The following is a 20,339-nucleotide window of genomic DNA, read 5'->3' as shown; positions in this document are numbered from 1 at the left end:
ACACTAACCTCCACTGCAGGGGCAGGACTGACCTTCTGAGACGATGACCTTTTACATACCCTAGCATCACCGAAAGGTTCTGAGTTTCCGAACTCTGATGTCCTTCCCCTCAATAAACCACCACTGTCAAAAACAGGGGAAAAAATACACACGTGTTCAATAAATCAAAACCAAACCCGTCACTCCGGCCTTTTTTACTCGTCAAATGAAAAGCCAGAGATTCTACAAAGACCCTAGTAGCCTTCACTAATGTATTTCCCCTGAGGAGTACGCATTTCTTTGGTGGCCGTTTAAGCAATAAACAAATGCTCTTGCAAACTTCTCCCCCTGCTGTGTCGGCACAGCTGCATAGTCACTGGATAAGGCAAAAGGAGCAGAGGGAAGAGACAAGGTGACATGAACAAGAGGCCCAGGAGAGATGGAAGGGCCACCTTAAACCAGATCAAATAGTTTGCTGCTGAATATAAAAATACCACCCTCCATACCACAGCAATGTACAGGCCATGAAAATAGTAAAAATAAAGCTATAGTCAATGTCATGTGAAGGAACACTGAACGGACATGGTATTAAAATGTCTGGAAATACACTCTGAAAGCAGCATGTCCTGTAGCCAGCTGGTCATGTCATTCGGCCTTACCCAAGGAAGTCACACAAGCAACACAGAAGGCACTTTTCTCTATTATATTATACTCTGTTACTTTTGGAAGTTATTTTCATGTCTGATTTATCATGGAAAATAGAGGTAAATGATCCCGTTTGTCTTCCCCGACCTCCAAGTGACACTGCCTAGAAAGACCTTTGCTTTCTCCAGAGATCTCCGTTATTTCTTCTAAACTGTGAGGAAGAGTTCAAAACCTTCAACATGTGAAAGGTAAAAAAAAAAATATAAAAGCAAACAAACAGCAAAACCTCAGGCATTTACATACATTTAATAATCAAAACCACCAAGCCCATCTCTCAAGAAAACCCTCAGAGGGTTGGATTATTAAAGCTGAGTACGGGTTCACCTATGCAACGGTGCAGCCTCTCTTTTTCCATCACCCTTATTTATCGACTTCATTTCAAGTAAGAACATAACAGCTCTGAAACTGAGGACTGTGTGTCCATCATCTACCACAACACACACTTGCACTGTGACGGAACCAAAGGCCTCAACAAGACAGAAATTCCTGCAAGCTGTCTCCTTGCACTGACAATTTATGCAGCTCACAAACTGCTCCTTCAGTGTTCATCTCCTGCAGCCTCTCTTTCCTGTCCACTTTTGCTGTGCTTTGATTTAAATTTGAAAATAATCTCCGTGGATCGTGCACCCTGCTTTTAATTTTTCAGCCAAGTGCTGTGCACAGCTTTTGTCTGTAATAGTAACAGATTGCCCAAGGACACACACAATGAGTCATGGAAAGAGTCAGGATTTCCTGGCTCTTTATCTGATGCTGAGACAAGGCCTCTCATGTTTCCAATTTTCAGGGGCTAGCAGGTGGGAGGGGAAGAGAAGAGATAGGAAGGGAAAAAAGATGGAGAGAGACTTTTTTAGATAAGCAAAACAGACAACTAGAAAAAAACGTGCACAAGCTCTTTCCCTGCTCAGTTTCAGATGACTGATGCAACAGTAATTGCAAAGTCTGCTGAACAGCTTAAATCTGGTTTTAAAAAATGGAATGAATAAAACAGAGGAAAAATTAAGGGGCAGCAAAAAGACACAACATTTGATGTTTCTTAAAGCAGAAACAAAATAACCAGTTCACTCAACAAGCTTTGAAACAGAAGAGAAAGGAATTTACATGCTTTCAGGGCAAGGGGATTTGGGAAGCTTGCTCCCAAATGGGACAGCAGGTAGCAGCATTAGCATATGCCCACCCCAGAACTGTGAAAAAATCTGTGGGCTGTGAACATGCAAGTAGGTGACATGAATCAACCCTCAGTAGAACACACTTCAAAAACAGTCTGTGTGTTACACTAGCCTATTTCACTTAGGAAGCTGGTTCCCTCAAGACCACCTATAATTAGCAAGAGGTGAGGAACATTCAAGAGACAAATATAGATCATGCAGAGGTGATGAATCAGCAGCCTGAAAATAATTAATATCCATCCTAATAATGCTACCTACTCCAAAAGACTGTGCAACAGTTTACGAGACCCATAATGTCACAAAGGAATAGGAAAATAATTTTTCATCCCCACAAAAGTAGGCCACCCATCATATTCTGAAGAGGGATCCAAGCGAAAAAAGACAAATGGATTTTGAGACAAGTTGTAATCATTTGTCACTGCAAAACACAGTTCACACGTGGGCTTTGGCAGCACTCTGGCTAACTGTCTGAAATGAGACCCATTTCAAAATAAAATAGATATTAAAACACTGGTGCCATAAAAGACTTTAACTACAATTACACATCTATGCACACATGTATGGGATATTTAGGGACTGCTTGTCTCAGGGGTCTGGGATAATGAAATTATTTAGAGATGACTGCCTCAGGATACAACTAACTCAGAGTTCATGCATTTCATTACTATCTGTATTACAGCAACAGCAAAGAGTCTTGCTGTATTCATGACAAATAACTGTACTCCCAACCATACCCTACCTGAAGAGATCTAAAGCAACATCTAGCAGGTACAGTCAGCCCTATATTATGGGAATGGAGATGGCTTCTTTGGGTCCCTCTAATTAAATGATTAACTGCAACGACAACTGTCACCATGAACAGCAAACTGTTTTAGCAGAGGATGAGAACAATGTGAGCCAGGAGGTGGTTCTTTTCAGATTCTCAATGGAAGGCAAGCAGTAAGTAACACAGCATTAGCCTGTACGTTGCCAGGGGCCCTGCTGACAAAAGACACTGAAAGCCCGAGGTCCTCAATGCACATTTTGCCTCAGTCTTTACTGGTACGACCAGCCTGCAGGAATCCCAGGCCCCTGAGACCTATGGGAAGAAGAAAACTTACCCTTGATGAAGGACGACCAGGTTACAAAACACTTAAAAGTGGACATAGATCTGCATCAGGAAAGCTGTTTTGCTAGAAAGTTGAGGGAGGTGATTCTCCACCTCAACTCAGCACCAGTAAGGTCACATCTGGAGTGTTGGGTCCCGGTCTGGGCTCCCTAGTATGAGAATGATATGGATTTCCTGGAGCAAGGGCTAACAAAGGGCCATGAAGATGACTAAGGGACTGGAACATCCTTCATATGAGGAGAGGCTGAGAGCTGGGACTATTCAGCCTGGAGAAGGAAAGGTCCAGGGGAAACATATCAATGCGTATAAATACCTGAGGGGAGGGAGCGAAGATGAAAGAGCCAGTCTCTTCCCAGCAGTGCCCGCTAACAGGACAAGAGCCAATGAGCACAAATTAAAGAGCGTGAAATTCCTTCTGAACACAAGAAAATACTTTTTCACTATGAGGATGGAAGAACACTGGCACAGGTTGCCCAAGGAGGCAGTGGAGTCTCCATCCTCAGAGATATTTAAAAGCCAAATGGACACGGTCCAGGCAACTTGCTGTAGCTGACTGCTTTACTTAGCAGCGGGTCGGACCAGATGATATCAAGAGGTCACTTCCAACCTCAGTGACTCTGTAAATATATTTGTTACACACAGTTTTTGAAGTGAACAAGCTCATTTACAAAGACTGGTCATTAAGGCGTTCTTCAAGACAAACTGGTTTTGTAAAACCTCCAGACAAGACTTTTTCCACTCTGCCCTTTTTTTGGTGGATTTAGATGAGGTGCAAATTTCACTTTCCCTCTTCAGTTTGCTCCCTAAGCTTCCTTTTCTATGTCAACTTCTTTCATTCACTTGAAAGATATTTGAGTCAAATACTGGACAGAAAAGACATCTGAATTAAATATTATCTTGCAGTTTTGGTTGACTCACCTTCTTCCCTTCTCCTCCCCTTCTCCTTTACACCCTTTTTATATTACAATAAAGTATGAATCTGTCCTTCAGCTAGTAGTTCCATGCAATCCATATTATCCTCTTCAAAATCCTTTTTTTCCGCTTTTTTTTCTTTGGCTATTTTTTAGCCATTGAACACTTTCCAGTTGCAGATGAAAATAACAGTTAAGTTTTATTATTATGAGACCTTTTCTTGTACTGATAAAAATCTTATTATTCAAAACAAAGCTAGCACGGTTTCTTTAACAATGAGATTTTCATGTACATTTTTTATCTTCTTTTCAGAAACATTAATGACCTTCAAGGAGAATCAATTTTCCGGTTTCTTTCTTTCTGTTCTTTTTCTTATTTTTTTAAATCCAATTTTACCATCAAGGACAAGCACGCTTGAAAAAATTATACACTGGATTCATAGCTCCCTTGAGGTATCATTCTGGACTACTGAAGTATAATTATTACAGCGCATTGGTCTGTTCTAAGACTTCCAAAATCTTCTTTAAAACTCCTTCCTTAGAGCAAGACCACTAAAAAATACATTGTTAAAACCTAATTACCTGCATCATAAAAAAAAAAAAAAACTTCACAAAATTCAATGAATGAAAAATAGCATAAGATAGTAGAAATGTAGACAGATGATAATCAAGAGCATAGAAATATGTAAGGCCCAAAGTTGAGTATCATAGCGTGACCTGAAGGTTTGAATGAAATAACCTGAGGTTGCTCAAAATGTAATCAGCTTTATAAGACAAACATCAAGAAGTAGCAAAGACTGAAACCAGATACACAACATTTCTGCATGAAAACTTTTAAGTCTACTGTACTGAGTTAGTGAAAAAAAGAAAACTGAAAAAATGTTTGCCTCAGACTCCAAAAAAACAATCATTGTCCTGGACTTCTCACACTAAACCCCTTACTGCCTGACAGACAATTTGAACATACATATTTTTGTTTACTTTGAATACTGGCCACATTTCACTCATTTTGTATCCTGAATTTAAACATTTTTATACAAAATCCTATTGTACTGCATAGACAAATAAACTCAAAAAAGACTAATTACAAAAGGAATTTTGATCCCCAAAACTGTTATATCCCTTAGTAAGCCATATTAGATGAGTATGTTGTTTGCATGTGCAAGGATTACTTTTATAATGTTACTGATCCTACCTACGTTTCATTATTTTAAATCATTACTTTTCCTTTAGCTAACTTCTAAAAATAGGTTTTCTAGTCTTTAAATCTCAGACATCATTCCAAATACCCCATCTTTCACATTACATATATTTTATGCACATAGATACACGTCTGCTACGTATTACGCAAAGTCCAAGTAAAGAAAAAAAATGCTTTGCACTTTTCCCTTTCTTTCATTTCTCTGGCTGATCTCTTTCTGACTATGAAACACAAGGAAAGCCTGTTTAAAAGACAGACAGGCTGAAAGACAGAAGGAAAGAAAATCACAGACCTTGAACACCCGGAGTAAAAATTAAATTAGTTAACTGCTAGAAGCATGAAGCGTGAATGAAACAGAGAACCTTCCCATTATAAGGAACATTTATTCAGTGTTAATTAAATTCTTTTATTCAAAATCTATACTTACCCAAGCATAAAAATATTACATCATATCAACAACTGCAGAGTGTAAGCAAGTACTACACTATAAGCGTCTTTTTCCCCATCTAGTGGAGTGAAGTCTTGAAATCATTTATACTGTCTGAAATCTTCAGAGACATGACAAAAAATAACATAAAACCCTCTGCATGAACCAGCAGCCAGTTATTAATTCACTTTCTTAGAAACAGCTATCAGAGACTAGCTCTAAGCATTTGCTTGCAAAGTTCACATGCAATAGCGTTAATAAGGAACATTCCAAGAGTCTGCAATAATTAATTCTCTACAATATATCCAGCTGGCTGGTTTGTTCATTTGCAGTCCAGTTCTGTACCGCTGAAGCCAAAGAGAGTTTTGACATTAACTTCAATAGGTCCAGGTCCTCGCCTACAATGTTGAGCTTTCAATACAAACGCTCCAGGTGCATTTCTGTAATATGACACAAACTAACTAAAGCAAAGCTGCAACTGCTAAGGGACCATCTCTAATATTTTTAAGCTTACAAGATGAGAAACAGGCTCCTAAATCTTCTGGTGGACACGCTAAATAGATTGCCTGACTTTCAAAACTGCTCAGTATTTGTTCACCCAAATGAGAACTGCAGGTAATAATGGCAATTTTGATTGGGTTAGCCAAAAATGGCATGGCAAGTCACTTCTGCGTGAACAGAGAAGACTGTGAGACTAAGACAATGTCCTCACATGAAATTCTTTCTTCTGTGACTTGCATCTTCTTTGAGAGGATTACTTATAAAAAAATGTTATGGATTGTTTCGAGAATTATTTTGGAAGATTTTATCAGGCACTCAGCTGTTTTGTAAATTACCTGAAATAGGGTGGGAAAAGACTATAATCCAGCAGCAACATTTTGAGGTGTTGCACCTTAATAAGTAACAGTACTTTAACCAGTATCATCAGTACTGTTGAAGAAGAGCCACACTTGACTCCTGCATTGCTTTGTATTAGGAATGCATGCTTTGCCTTGACAGGAAAGGCTGACATAAAATGATTAGATAGTAAGTGTCACCACAGTTTTCTTCAGCTTCTGAGCTACGCTTAAAAATATGTAAACAGCATCTCACTTCTGACAGTTCATTTTAACTGAACCCCAGGAGCACAGTAATTTCCAGATGGCATTGGAGCTCTGCTTCATCTAAATCTGGTGTTGCAGATACAACCTTGTTGAATGCTAGAGTCCTCAGAAGATGGTCCGAAACCCGGGCAAATGGGGGCTCCTCCTAGGAAAGGTCAGAGCAGCAGTATGCTGCTGGAGCAGTGAGGTACTTCTCAAGTTCCAATTGTCCAATATCATCAGCACTTGAGCAGAGAAAACTTTATCTGAAATTCATCTTTACTTACATGGTTAAACTTCAGTCCCTGAGGATTTATTAGCTACATGGGATGTCACATGGATTTGATTTTATTTGCTTTTGAATTTCTTCTCAAAGAATTCCAGGTCGAATTTTTTAAACTGAAAAAAAATCGTAACCTTGTTCACTGGTACCAAGTTTAAGTCCAGATTTTAGAAAGAACACTACAAGAGAGGGCAAACCCAGGTCAAAAATAAAGAGTAGAAGAGGTGAGTAAAAGCATACAGAAGAGAATACAGTAAGTTTTACAGACAGTATTTAGTCACATTCTAAATATCATCTTAAACTAGAAAAAAACAGTCACTTAATGGAATATATCCCCAGGATAACCATGCAGAATAGACAGGTCTGATTAACTAGTCACTAGCTACTGCTCTATAAAAATACAGCTGAAAATGCATTTCCTTTCTGTGGAAGCAGAGCAAGCAACCTCAAATATGAAGGTTTCTGTGTGTTCAGAAGAATTTTTCATTTAATAAGAATTAAAGTTGATTCTACTTTGTTACAAAGAAGGATATAAAGCCCTGTTGTACCCCTCCTAGCCTCAGTTTTTCTACCTTACCTGAAAAGAGGCAAATACAATTAGATACCTATAAGTACTAAAAGTTAGTTTTTTAGTTTTTAACCAGTGAAAAGATGTAAGAGAATTACAGGGCTGTCTGCTCATAAATGGTATGGAAACAAAGTAAATTGGTATCTAATAGAAATGAGAAAGTAACATGGAAACTCATCAGTGCAGAAAAGCCAAAGTGGTCAACAAAGAGGAAAACAAGGCAGTCCTAGAATTTAATTTCTGAAAAGCTGGCAGATGATGAATGGAATAGCCTTTGTTTGAAAATTGAAATAGAGAGTAAGCAACAGGCTCTCTGATGAGTTAAAAAATAAATGCGTTAGCTAGTCACCCCCCATTACACAATGATAGACTTTTTTTTTGAGTGGGACATTTACATATGAAAACAAAAAATATGCCATTAAGAAAAACTTGTATCTAAAACTGAATTATGCAGGCAGATAGTTATTGATAAGAACCAGAACTAGGGTCGGTGGTACTAGTCACGGGAAGTGAGAACATCTGAACAGTACGTTTAGTCATTTTCAGGACCATATTTAGGAATGCCAGGCATTCTGGAAGAACTTAGAAGTGGACTGATTAGCCAAAAATAATATCTTCACTTGTACAAGTTTTCAGGTGAGATCCTTTTTCATGTAGCCAAGGTGCTTAATACTATTTTTTTCCCTCTATTTTCCTTATAAAATTCAAGCTCACTAAAAGCAACAGAAGGAATATGGCTCCCTGATCTGTTCCATCAATTCACAATGTCACAGCTCACAAAAGTAATGAAGACTGGGAACTGGCATTTTAAAATAGTCTCTTTCTCTATACACTATGCTTTTATAGTTTACGTTAGTGATATGGAAATATCTTTTTTTTTCCATAAAGCAGAATCACTTCCTATTTTACTCGTCAAGCTGCTGGGAGACAAATAAACGTTAACCAGAACGCCTGGCAAAAGTCCAAACAGCAATTACATTCTGCCCACCCAACACTCCCTGTGATCTCACTCAGCTACAGCATCTTCAGATTGCTGCAAGTTTTTCTACATGTTGTCAAACGGTTGTCACGTTTCACCTCAAGGCACAACAGCTTCAGGTTGTGTTAATGCTTACATGCTGTTCTGCCCTTCTCTTTCTTCTTCCTGTATGACTATTCCAAACCTTATTTTAGGAGCACTATGAAACGCATATGCTGAGATACCTCCTCACACACCCCTAGTACAAATGAGTATTTGCCCAACGGATCTTTTTTACCGGTCAAAGCAGCAAGCAGCTTAAGAGATGATGGAAATAATTTCTTTATGGTCAGTCAGAACTGTGCTGGTGTATGTCAGTGGGAACAGTAACAGCCTACTGGAAGAGCAGCTGGTCCATCTTCTTTCTTATACTTCCCTTCAGGTCCTTCCCTGCCCCTGGACAGACAGTGATCTGACCTGTTTCCCCACGTGATGTTTCTGCCCATTCTAGCTTTCCTAAAATCCAAACCTAAAGTTCTCTTACTTAACAAGCAAGATCTTTCAAGCACTACAATTTGTCATCAGCTACCACCCCCAGATCAAAGACCTATGATCGAAGCACAGAGATTTAGAGCACACTGCTCTCTTTACTGACATCACAACTGAATGATGGACTTCTGCTTCCGAGGCAAGGCAAACTGTATGTTTCTCATACAGGCACTACAGACTTCTTCACCAAAAGATTCATTCCAGACTAATTTTCAACTGACAATAAAAGGAGAACTTAACAACCCTCTTTCTTTTCTTCCACCATGTACTTTATCATAGTCAAGTCATCGATTCAATTATTAAGCTCCAGCTTTGCAGACTTCTGTACATTTGACCATCTGTCTCCTTGAAGACATCATTACCGTTTCCAACCCTAACACACAACACTATTGAGCTGCTCTGAGCATCTTGGCAAGCTGCCTGTCTGCTAATACAATGCTAGAATTCAGTGACATACTCATTCAGGATCCCTCAAAATTTTGTCATCTGTGATAAGAACATACCTATTCCAGGCTACAGCGGAAATCCAACAGGGTTGAATCCATATATTTTTAGAACACCTGTAGACCTACTAAGAAGGACCCTTATAAATACATCTTTTTTTCTGCAGAGCTTTCTGGACTTCCTAAGTAGCTTCAGAGCTTCCACCCAGACTCTTAATGCAAATGAATAGCACCATAGCTTTCCATAACAACACCCATTCACAAAGCACACAGCATAAAAACATGAAACTTTAAGGAAAAATTTCCATTATAGAATCTCACTATCTAATGACTCAGTGTTATTTTCAAAGCAACAGTTGTCTATCTAGCTCTATGCAACTGATAACCAGGTTTCTGTACCTTGTTGGCTAGGAACATGAAACTTGCTCCTCACATAAATCAATCCATTAATTATAACCTGGACAGAGTTTAGACTAAATTACAGAAACCAAAGTTTAGGAGGGAAGCAGCCCTAAAGAGATATATTACCTATAAACCATGTTGAACATGTATAGCATTATTTGGTTGTGCACAGGGCTAAGTATTTCTTTTGAGCAAAGTCTGTTTCTCAGTCACAAAGGCAGCAGCCTCAGTTAATAAACAGAAATGGATGTTCTACAAGTGTATTAGGCCTCCCGTAAGACTCTTCTTTATGTATATATTTGAGTACATAAAGTATGGGTATTTGCCTGGTCTCCTTCCATAACACACTCACAGTATGGTGCCTGTTGATAAAGAACTCAAACTCTCAGTTTCTCTTTAACAGTGCATTATGGACACAAGCAGCGGATAATCAAAATGTAACAGATACACTTTTAGATTCTGGAACTATTTGGGAAAAGCAGAATGTTCACAATCGAAGCAAACAGAAATTAAAATGAGTGATATCAATCAGGCATTTTCACTGCTAATTAGCTCTGTCTTCACCCCTTTCAAGCAGCTGGTAACATGAGGTATATCACACTATCTAAAATGGATTTCTGCAATCAAAAGTATATTCACACCTAAACAGAAAATTACTTTATTAGTTTGCATGGCAAGCTCTTGGTAGCAAGGGGAGCTACAGGGGTGGCTTCTGTGAGAAGCTGCTAGAAGCTTCCCCCATGTCCGATGAAGCCAATGCCAGCTGGCTCCAAGACAGACTCACCACTGACCAAGGCCAAGCCCATCAGTGATGGTGGTAGCACCTCTGGGATAACATATTTACAAAGGGGAAAAACCTGCTGCACAACAGCAGCCGTGGGAGAGCAGTGAGACTGTGGGAGAGCAGCAGCTCTGCAGACCCCCAGGCCAGTGCAGAAGGAGGGGGAGCAGCTGCTCCAGGCGCTGGAGCAGAGATTCCCCTGCAGCCCGTGGTGCAGCCCATGGTGAGGCAGGCTGTGCCCTGCAGCCCGTGGAGATCCATGGTGGAGCAGATTTCCACCTGCAGCCCGTGGAGATCCATGGTGGAGCCAATATCCACCTGCAGCCCGTGGAGGACCCCACGCCAGAGCAGGGGGATGTCCCAGCGAGGCTGTGACCCCGTGGGAAGCCCACACCGGGGCAGGGTCCTGCGGGACCTGTGGCCCCTGGAGAGAGAGGAGCAGGTTTGCTGGAGCAGGTTTGCTGGCAGGACCTGTGGAGCCGTGGAAAGGACCCTCGCTGGAGCAGTGTGATCAAGGACTGCACCCCCTGGGAGGGACCCACGCTGGAGCAGTTCCTGAAGAGCTGCGGCCTGTGGGAAGGACTCACATGGAGAGGTTCATGGAGGACTGTCCCCATGGGAGGGACCCCAGGCTGGAGCAGGGCAGAGTGTGAGGACCCTGCCCCTGAGGGGGAAGGAGCAGCACAGACAGTGTGTGATGGACTGACCCCAGCCCCCGTTGCCCGTTCCCTGTCCCCCTGCACTGTTGGAGGGAAAGGAGGTAGAAAAATCTGGAGTGAAGTTAAGTCTGGGAAGAAGGGAGGGGTTGGAGGAAGGTGTTTTTATTGCTCATTACCCTGCTCTGATTTAATTGGTAACAAATTAAACTCATTTCTCCAAGTTGAGTCTGTTTTGCCTGTGACAGTAATCGCTGAGTGACCTCCCTGTCCTTATCTTGATCCACAAAGTTTTCATTATATTTCCTCTCCCCTGTCCAGCTGAGGAGGGGAGTGATAAAGTGGCTTTGGTGTGCGCCTGGCATCCTGTCAGTGTCAGCCCACCACGATGACATGTTTGAGTACATTTCCGAAGAAAACTGCTTTGAAATGTATTACCAGATGCTGATGTTATAGGTGGCTGTTGCCAGATTCCAGGCAGAGGGAATTGCATGCAAATGACATGGTTCCTCTGGCAGATCTTCCCTCTCAAGCAGGAGGGGACTGTATTTCCAGAGGAGGCATTTGCCTGTGTGCTACATGTATGCTGCTTCTCACGGGAAGCTCATGGGGTTTTTTTGTAATTATATCTACTTCTGTTTAGGGTATGCCCACGTTCATTCTCTCTGATTTCTTCTCTATTGGAGAACCGTCTTGGAAGAAAAGAAGCATTTAGCTCTTCTGAGAAACTGAAGACAAATTGTGAATCTCAGTTTAGAGCCACTGCTGTCAATGTCCTGACTGGCCATCACTAAGCGCTGAAGTGATCACAGAATTTTGTGCTTTTACAAGTAAGCTCAGCCTGCATTTTTCCATTCATAGCTTCATTTTAGGTTTACATGTGATTGACTTTGTTCTTTTTCAGGCCAATATAAGTGGGCAGCTCCTTTCTGTTAGAGGAAGTGTTGCCATACCACATATCAGATAAGTGAGGTACCACCTTCCCATCAGCATCTCCAAAGCAGCACCTGATATTGCAAAACCATCGACTACAAATGAGAGCCTGTGTTGCAGATATGGATGAGTCCTATATGGTTCACATAAGGAGGTACAGGACACTGCTCAATATACTCCTGCATTTGCAGAGCCAAACAGTTCTCAGCTAGGAAATATTATATTTTAATAAAGTTTACGCAGGATCAGTAGTATGAAATATTTTTGGTATGGTTCAACAAAGACTTAACAACACTAATCACAGTTCAATTAAAAAAAATGTTCTGTTACAGCTTGAGGCCCCAAGAGGGCTCAATGATCTTAAAGGTCTTTTCCAACCTAATAAATTCTATGATTCTATGATTCTGTAAGTGGATAGGCTCAGTGTTTAAGAAATACAACTGAACACTCTAGAGATACTTTTAAAAGACAGCTTATAGTGAACACCAAGTCAGATAGCCTGAGTGGCATAATAAAGAACAACTTAATATAGGACAATTAAGTAGCAAACAAGAAAAATAAACCCATTATCTCTTAACTGAACTTAGAAAACTCTTATCATTCTGCAAAGAAGTATTTAGATTTGTCTTTGAAACACTCCCTTAATATCACTTGCTCTTGTCAGCATTTGTTCAATTTCACCCCACCCCCAATTATTTTGCAGTGTTTCAACAGAATTATTATGGCTTTTAGTAAAATGCAGACAAACACAACAAAAATCCCAAAATATACATGCATTATAACTTCTTTTATTTTAAACTCAATGAAATATTTGTATCCATATTTTACAAAACTTCATCTGCTTTCCTATATAGGGCTTAAGTACTTATTTCCTATATAAAGTAGTTTGAAATCAAACTTAAAAGCTTCCACGTAATCATCACAATAAACCAGAAAATTAAGCTATCCTATGTCATCCTGGAAACCTATCCAAGTTAGTCAAAACTAGAAAAAGCATACAGAAGCACTTTTATACTAATCTGCAAAACTCAAAACACCTTTAGTTTGGGGGAAATAGGAGCAGCCAAAAGAGGCTGACACGAACTACATTTAGTTTCTCCTCACTGTAGTTCACTGTAGTTTACGTTTTGTAAAACCGGTTAGTTAAGGGAAGCAAAAATTGTACTTCAACAAGAGACTGCAATGGAGTTGCAGTGGTTTCTCCATATTACTGTCAATGTTCATTCAGAGGTTTCAGAGATATAAGCAGTCAGCCAGCTTCAGAGAAATATTAAAAAACACCCTGACTATCAAAAATAATCCTACGGTATTTAGGTACTCATCCACTGTCTGCAAAATGTTACAGAATATACATATTCAAATCTATAATTCATTTTGTGGGAGATCCTCAGTAAGCAAGTAGTACAAAGTGTAATTTAAAAAAAAATGTTTTAAAATATAATAAGCTATTTTACTGCATAAATGGACTTACTTATTTTTTCCTTTCTGGGACAGTTTAACAAAAGACATAGTATTTTTAAAGCCATTCCTTCCCTTTTAATATTTTCATTTCTTAAATCACTATTTCCAAAATAGTTTCGAACCAGAGTAGCTCCTTGTCTTGTCTTTGCTGCTGTTTAACAGTGCTCCAAAGGAGTGCACTCCAATTTAAAAGAATCTGTGCAACTTCTCCAGCTCCAAATGCCCAGAATGGAACAAAAGAAGGAGCTGAGCAGATTTTTCTAAATTTTACTCAGCTGTTTGCTTGAAAAAGGATTGTCAGAAAACACAGATGCATCTGCAAGCGTCCTATATCTTCAGCTAACCTCTTTGTGCAATAAGCAAGTTTGAATGTATATACACACCCATAAAAAATAGAAGTATCAATACTAAAACCCATGAATATCAAAGCACACTTTAGTTCGGACCATGTGTAGACCTGAGATAGCAGTAATTTTGTGTTTTGCCTTCCATGAGTCCTTTGAGTACTTCTGCTGGTCATATAATAGAGTCATTAAACTATAATTAATACTATAGCTATTCATTCTTACGTTTTCTGAGCAACTTGCCACTTTATATCTCTAAACCTGTTGCTTTTAGGAAGTTTTCTGCACTCTAAAAGAGAACTTGTCAGGCTGTTCTATGAGGAATTTTTTCCCCTCCTTTTTCTGGAAGCAAAGTAACTGGAAATTAATTTTTCCTTTAGAGACATCTCTAGGAATGCTTACTGCAACAACAGAATGAACACTTTCTGTTTTTATTTAACAAAAGCAGACAGTGTGATTATAAGTTATATACCAGTGGCATTGGGTGCAGCACCGAAGAATATCAAGGGCTATTTCAAACAAAATTTTGAAACTGTTCAGCAGTTCTTAATCACAATCTTCTTTCAATTTCATGCAACTCTAAAGTACGAATAAAATCATGATCTATTTCGCTCTGAGAACTCTTGTTACAGTCTGTGGCATTATGAGTAGTGCCTTCATATGGCAAGTAAAATGCCTGGTTCCTCACAATAACAGCGGTGAGAGAGGGTGTGCTGAACAGCCCCATATATCATCATAAGAACTCAATATCCAGGGTATTTTCTGTTCACTGTGCTTGAATTCAGAGAAAGATGAGATAAGGTTAGCAAAACACAGCAGAGATTACTTGTCACTTTAAAGCATCTCCCTGTTGTTAACTGTTTTGTGTTGTAGGCTCTAAAATACCAACACATCTTCCCAGACTGTGACGAGGAGTAGTAGCTGAATAGTTCAGTGATAAAGTACATGATAACTAAAGTGGGTGCTAGCTCCAAGTGCTTGCAAGTATTAAGAATAATACACAAAGTCAAGCCCAACTGTTCCTAAAGCACAGGGCTGACAGCTCAGGTGGGTGGAGCCAGAAAAATCAAGAGTGTAGTAAGATAACACAGCTTTCTGTGAAGTGTAAGGGACCTGGAGAGAGAGCAGGACAGAGCTCAGAGCACAAGCAAGCTAAAAAGTATTTTATTCTTTTCCAGTAGTGAACTCCTTTCTCCCTTCTTACTGCTTTCTGCGTTGCTCCAGGATAAATATCAAGTGCCTATTCCCTTGCTCTGAGACATCCTTAGTATTGGTGAGGGATTACAAGCCTGGGAAGGTGCAAGTCAGGGCTGCAAACCCATGTTCTCCAGTAAACCCAGGAACAGCCATCAACCAGCAATAGTTAGTTTATTCACTTTGGTCCCTCAGTTTCCAGGCTCAAGCTTCCCAAGATTTAACTCTCTACAGCCCACCAGAACAATGCCAATGTAACTGCACAGGTAAAATGAGAGATGAGCCAAAGCCAATCTAGTACCTAGGATCAACAGCCTGAGGAGCTCAAAAGCTGGCTGCAGTGAGCACCTTAAACTCAGCAGAGAGCTATGTAACATAGTCTGCTGCTGCTCCTCTCTACCAGGCTCCTCCAGTGACATAAATCACATTGAAAGATCTTCGCAGGGTCAAAATGGAACTGAGAAGTGATTTCAAATATTATGTTACTAAGCAGTAGCACACCATTGGAAAATGAAATGTAATTTATGTCTCAGCACAGATATGGAGTCTGCTAAGCTAGTCCCAGACAGCACTTCTAGAGCACAAAGCAGAACAGAGCTTATTACAGAGGTGATTAGCAACTAAGCACATTTCCTTCGTGTGCTTTTTACAACCTAAACATCATCCAATACATAGGTATGCCAACTAAAAATCTGGCTTGTCAACACTGCCATATTGTAATATAATAGGGAGAGAGGGTAAATACAGCCTCAACACAGGGGTGTGGGTGAGAGAATTTTTGGTTGTCTAATTACAAACAATTGGATTTTTTAAAGCTATACTGACATAGTATCGGGAGTTAAACTGTAACTTCTAGATCACTACATATACAGATGCCCGTTAAAAGCATTTTCAAATACTGTATCAAAACATAAAGAAAAGCACCAGTGGAAACTATGGGTCCATTTCTCTCTACACCACGTGTCCTACAGTGGGAACACCTACAAAAGTTGAAAACTCTGCCACTTTCTGGGGTTGTTTCCTTCTAACTCCCCCAGCATTCAGATGCCTGTGAGAGCCTGGCCTCTTGTTGAACCAGACCGCCACACGTGGACAACAGGAAACTGTGACTATTTTTAGTTCAAATACAAGGATTATTGTAATATAGAATTAAAATGTTGGGGTTTTTTTCTAGACTACTGCCAGGTCTAGGACTACTGTAAAGTAAAACAAAACTAGTTTTTTTTCATTTTGCCATTAGTCCTTTAAGACACATGAAATATCAGTTTTCAGTTAGTGGCCTTTTATTATTCCCTGTTTGATTCACAGCTTTCACCATTTTGGATGCAGAGGGATCTTTATGCCCAGTGAACAGCACAATTTAATATCATTATTCAAACTCTTCACAGATCTTGACTTTTTCCAAGAAAAATATAAAAAACCTAGGACATGTAACTCTAGTATTTACTGTACAGAAAGTGAACATGAGTACAAAGAAGTAAGCCAGAAAAAAAACCTGGTAAGGCTGACAGCCCATTGTAATGCCTCAGTGAAAAGCTTGGGCAAACTTCATTTCTGCTTCATGGATTCACAAACTGAAATCCAAACAAGATTCACAAGGATAAAAAGAAGTAAAACAATATTTTCCTGGACAGTGTTTGCCCTCCAGGACAAACACTTGGTGATGCTGTCTGTCAAAAAGAGTGAAAGCTGGAGACAAAGCTTATCAAAACAGCCATTTTCCTTTCCTCCCATTTGGCAAAATAGAACATTATCTTAGCAGAGTGGGTTTCAGAACTTCGGCTTTTCAAAATAATTTTTGCCTTTTGTGTTGCTGTGAAAGCACAGACACTGGCAATCAGCTTAAAACACAGCACCTTCAGCCTGAATTCATATTTGCAACCAATACTGGACATCGTCCCATCACCTACTTTGGCACACAGGTGGGCAAACTAAGATCTGAGCAGGCCAGTGCTGGAAGACGCCGTCCCCTACAGTACTTCAGCAAAGCACTGTGAATTTGCTTTCAGCTGTTCCACTGAAATTTGAGTTTGAAAAGCCATGGTCAGAAGGTCTCCAGAGGATGCATGGGGCCCTCCGACCCCACAGTGACATAACCCTACCCTGACTTGCTTCCATGGTGGGCCTCTAGGGCATCAGTTCAACTCCAGACAGCCTCATGAAGCTAAAATGACCCAGGAGCAATCAAGCACAACCATGGAGTCTGGCAAGCAAAAAAGAAAAGTCTGGTGTTTTGTGTACTCTGAGGTAAAAACCCTTCCTGAATTTACTGATTCATATCTGCACCACTGGACAGTCACTTATCACTTCCTATCTCTACCCAGCTACACAAATCAAGGGAAATCCTTAAGGCACAACCCGGGACCGACTACACACAGAAACAAGACGGGACACAGCCTCAGCATACAGGAAGGGACTCCCTGTTTAATCTATCGTGGGTAAAGCAGAGAAGACTTTACCACAGATTACCGGCAATGTAACAGACAAATAATATATCCCCCTGGATTAGACAACCAAAATGTTCACTTCTTAACAGGAAATGTGGAATATTCAACAGCACGGATAACTAGTACTGGCCAGTCTTTGAAATGTGTAATTTTCTCAATCTCACTCTGCTGGCATCCAGGAGATTCTTCAATTTTATGGCCTGTGAATGTACAAGCCAATAACAATTCTGACCTTGGATACTAAATATAATGTTGAAATGACTAATGGCTGCTGACATAGCCAGTATTTCGCTGTACATAGATCCCCTAGTTCACCATACACAGATCCCCTGTTACCAAGCTCACAAGACGCAAAGTGAGCAGACAATGCCGGTACATACTTATTTCCTAACATCTTAGACAAGTTTTAGCTGTCCATCAGTGTAACTCTATTAAAATCAATTACTTGATTTGGTTCATGACCATGTTCTTTCTGGCTCCACAATTCTACAATAAGATTATTTTTCAGTAAACATAACTCTGGAATACTAACTAAATGTGCCTTAACTACAAACTGGGAGTATGGACAAATAGAAGCTACCAGATTTCATGCTGTAAACTGTTTAGGACACTCACTCCCACTAAGATGATGATTCTTTATAGCTGTCAAGACAAACACAAATTCAGGGATGTTTACTGCTCAACAGCTGGTTACTTTAGTTTTGCATCAATACATAACTGATGGACTATGTAACTACAAGGGAAGACAAAAGCATCATAAAAAGGTTGAATTGATATGCCGTATCATCATGGATTGAGATGTCTGTGTGTTTCATTTGCTAAAATCATATGTTTTCAGACACATGATAAACACAAAACAAAATTTCACATGCCTGCAACAACATTTTCTTACGAAAATTTCTATGGCTGTGGAGAACTTCAAAAGTAACATACAGAGAACACTGGACAAAACTGTGAATGCTTCACTCTATTTCTGAGATTTTTTCTTTTTTTAAGTCAGCAAGATTCTATATAATGATCCTAGCTACTCCAGCCTAAATTTGATGAAATTTCTTTAACCATCTAACTTAATTTGAACAGTGATTCACTGTTTAAAAATCCAGTAACATTTCCTGCCTTGGTCTTCATTTAATACAAATGAAAGAAACAGCACTACCAGAAGTTCTCCATTGCTATATTTAATATAATGGAGAGTCATGCAACTACAGAAGACAAACCTTTACTCTGAAAGGGTTTATGGGCCCCAGGGATCTCTCTTTTTTTTCTAGAAGTAATACTTTTATATTGAAATAGCAGACGTTACTCACCTGAAAAGAGTTCATGCATCGAAGTGAAGGTGGCAGAGAGCTGGTGCTCAAACTCAGTATCAACAGTAATTCCAAACATGTTTCTGATGGAAACTTTAAAGGATGAACTCCAATATCATCTTCCCATGCATCAGCAAGGCTATAAAGGGAAAAAAATATTTCATTTTCTAAAAATGTATTGAAAACTGAAGTTCCAAATAAATATTAAGAACATCTCCTAGTATTGCGATAAAAGATTTTCCCTGTAGAAGTCACTGTTAAGTGTTTTACCAGAAATACAAAGTGCGTTTACAGTACCTTAGTCGTACCACCAATCTTACAAAAGGATACATGTGAAAGGAAAACCTAGCATACATTAAAGCAATCCACTCATGTTTCTAATTTAAAGTTTAATTGTTTCTGAAACAAATTTCATCTGCCACTGACAAATTCCCATCATATAGTGGTTTATATAGAGAGTATTCTACATAGAACACAATGTCTCCAGTTTTAATGCTGTTTCTAGAAAGAAAAATATCTTTTCACTTCAGAAAAGACAGGAGGTCAGGCATGATTTTCAAAATTGATGTTTATGATGCACTCACTGGAACCTTATTACAGTTTATACCAAGCGAAAACGCAATCCCAGTTCATTTTATACAGCTTTCTTCTTTAGATGTATTAAAAGAAATAGTATTTCTAGAGCTAGTCATAAAAAAAAAACATTTTGAAAGCACACTTGGATAAACTGTTCCTGCTACCACATGCTGAAGAACACAATTAGTTCAACAAGATTAGCTCAAAACACAAGAACGTTCCACTTTCTATTGTTCAGGCTTGTTTCTTTCTTAATGCACAAGCTGTCAGACTGATCAGTGATCCAGTTAGTTTAATAATTTTACCTGAGCAGCTAGTATCAGATACTCCAGAGCAAGACAGACACCAATTATTCTCAGCTGATCTGAGAGCATCACTTTAGAAGACGATGCTTGCTACACTTCCATGTCCAAAGCTTCACAATTTCATAACTTTGTGGCAGGTTTATCTGAGGAAAAGACTGCATAAAGACATCTAGACTAATTATATTGCAATTCTTGTTTATTAATGGTTCAGTTATTAGTATTTCCTCAAACAATCCCAGTGTATTCCCTTATAACAAACAAACCATGTGTGTCCTAGCACTTACTGCTCCAGGAACACTCATGTCAGGAATTAGTCTTTATGACTTGTCCTTTTGCAGCATTTAACACAAGTGGTTGTGGGAAGTTACTGCTTTATTGGATCATTTCTTTTGTTCTTCTTTACCCCTGTTACTCTTGGGAGTATTTTTTCATTGTGGAGGAAGGAGAAAAACATCTATGCATAAAACAAAAGCAAACCAAAACAAAACAGCCAGCCACCCACCCCTGTTTTTTCACCTTAGTTTCACAGAACCTTTCTGTATAAGGAGAGTTG

The 20,339-nt window shown here is 39.5% G+C and overlaps 1 protein-coding gene across 3 annotated transcripts in view; it reads right to left on the bottom strand.

The window, feature by feature from the left end:
• UBE3D (ubiquitin protein ligase E3D) overlaps window positions 1-20,339 on the bottom strand; it is a 92,370-nt gene that overhangs the window by 15,913 nt on the left and 56,118 nt on the right. For 2 of the 3 annotated variants that reach the window (XR_013928488.1, XM_080389494.1), the window contains exon 9: window positions 18,906-19,044. Coding sequence is in view for 2 of the 3 variants with exons in the window: in XM_080389494.1 (XP_080245620.1) it covers window positions 18,906-19,044 (139 nt within the window). In the remaining variant the exon portion in view is untranslated. Of the gene's footprint in view, window positions 1-12,918; window positions 14,732-18,905; window positions 19,045-20,339 lie in introns of those variants that run through there. The other variant, XM_080389493.1, reaches the window with a different exon arrangement.

The sequence above is a fragment of the Falco punctatus genome, assembly GCF_963210335.1.
Source record: "Falco punctatus genome assembly, chromosome: 5".
In the NCBI taxonomy this organism is placed as follows: Eukaryota; Metazoa; Chordata; class Aves; order Falconiformes; family Falconidae; genus Falco; species Falco punctatus.
Note: the sequence above shows the minus strand (reverse complement) of the source record. Positions and strands in the feature narration are given on the sequence as shown.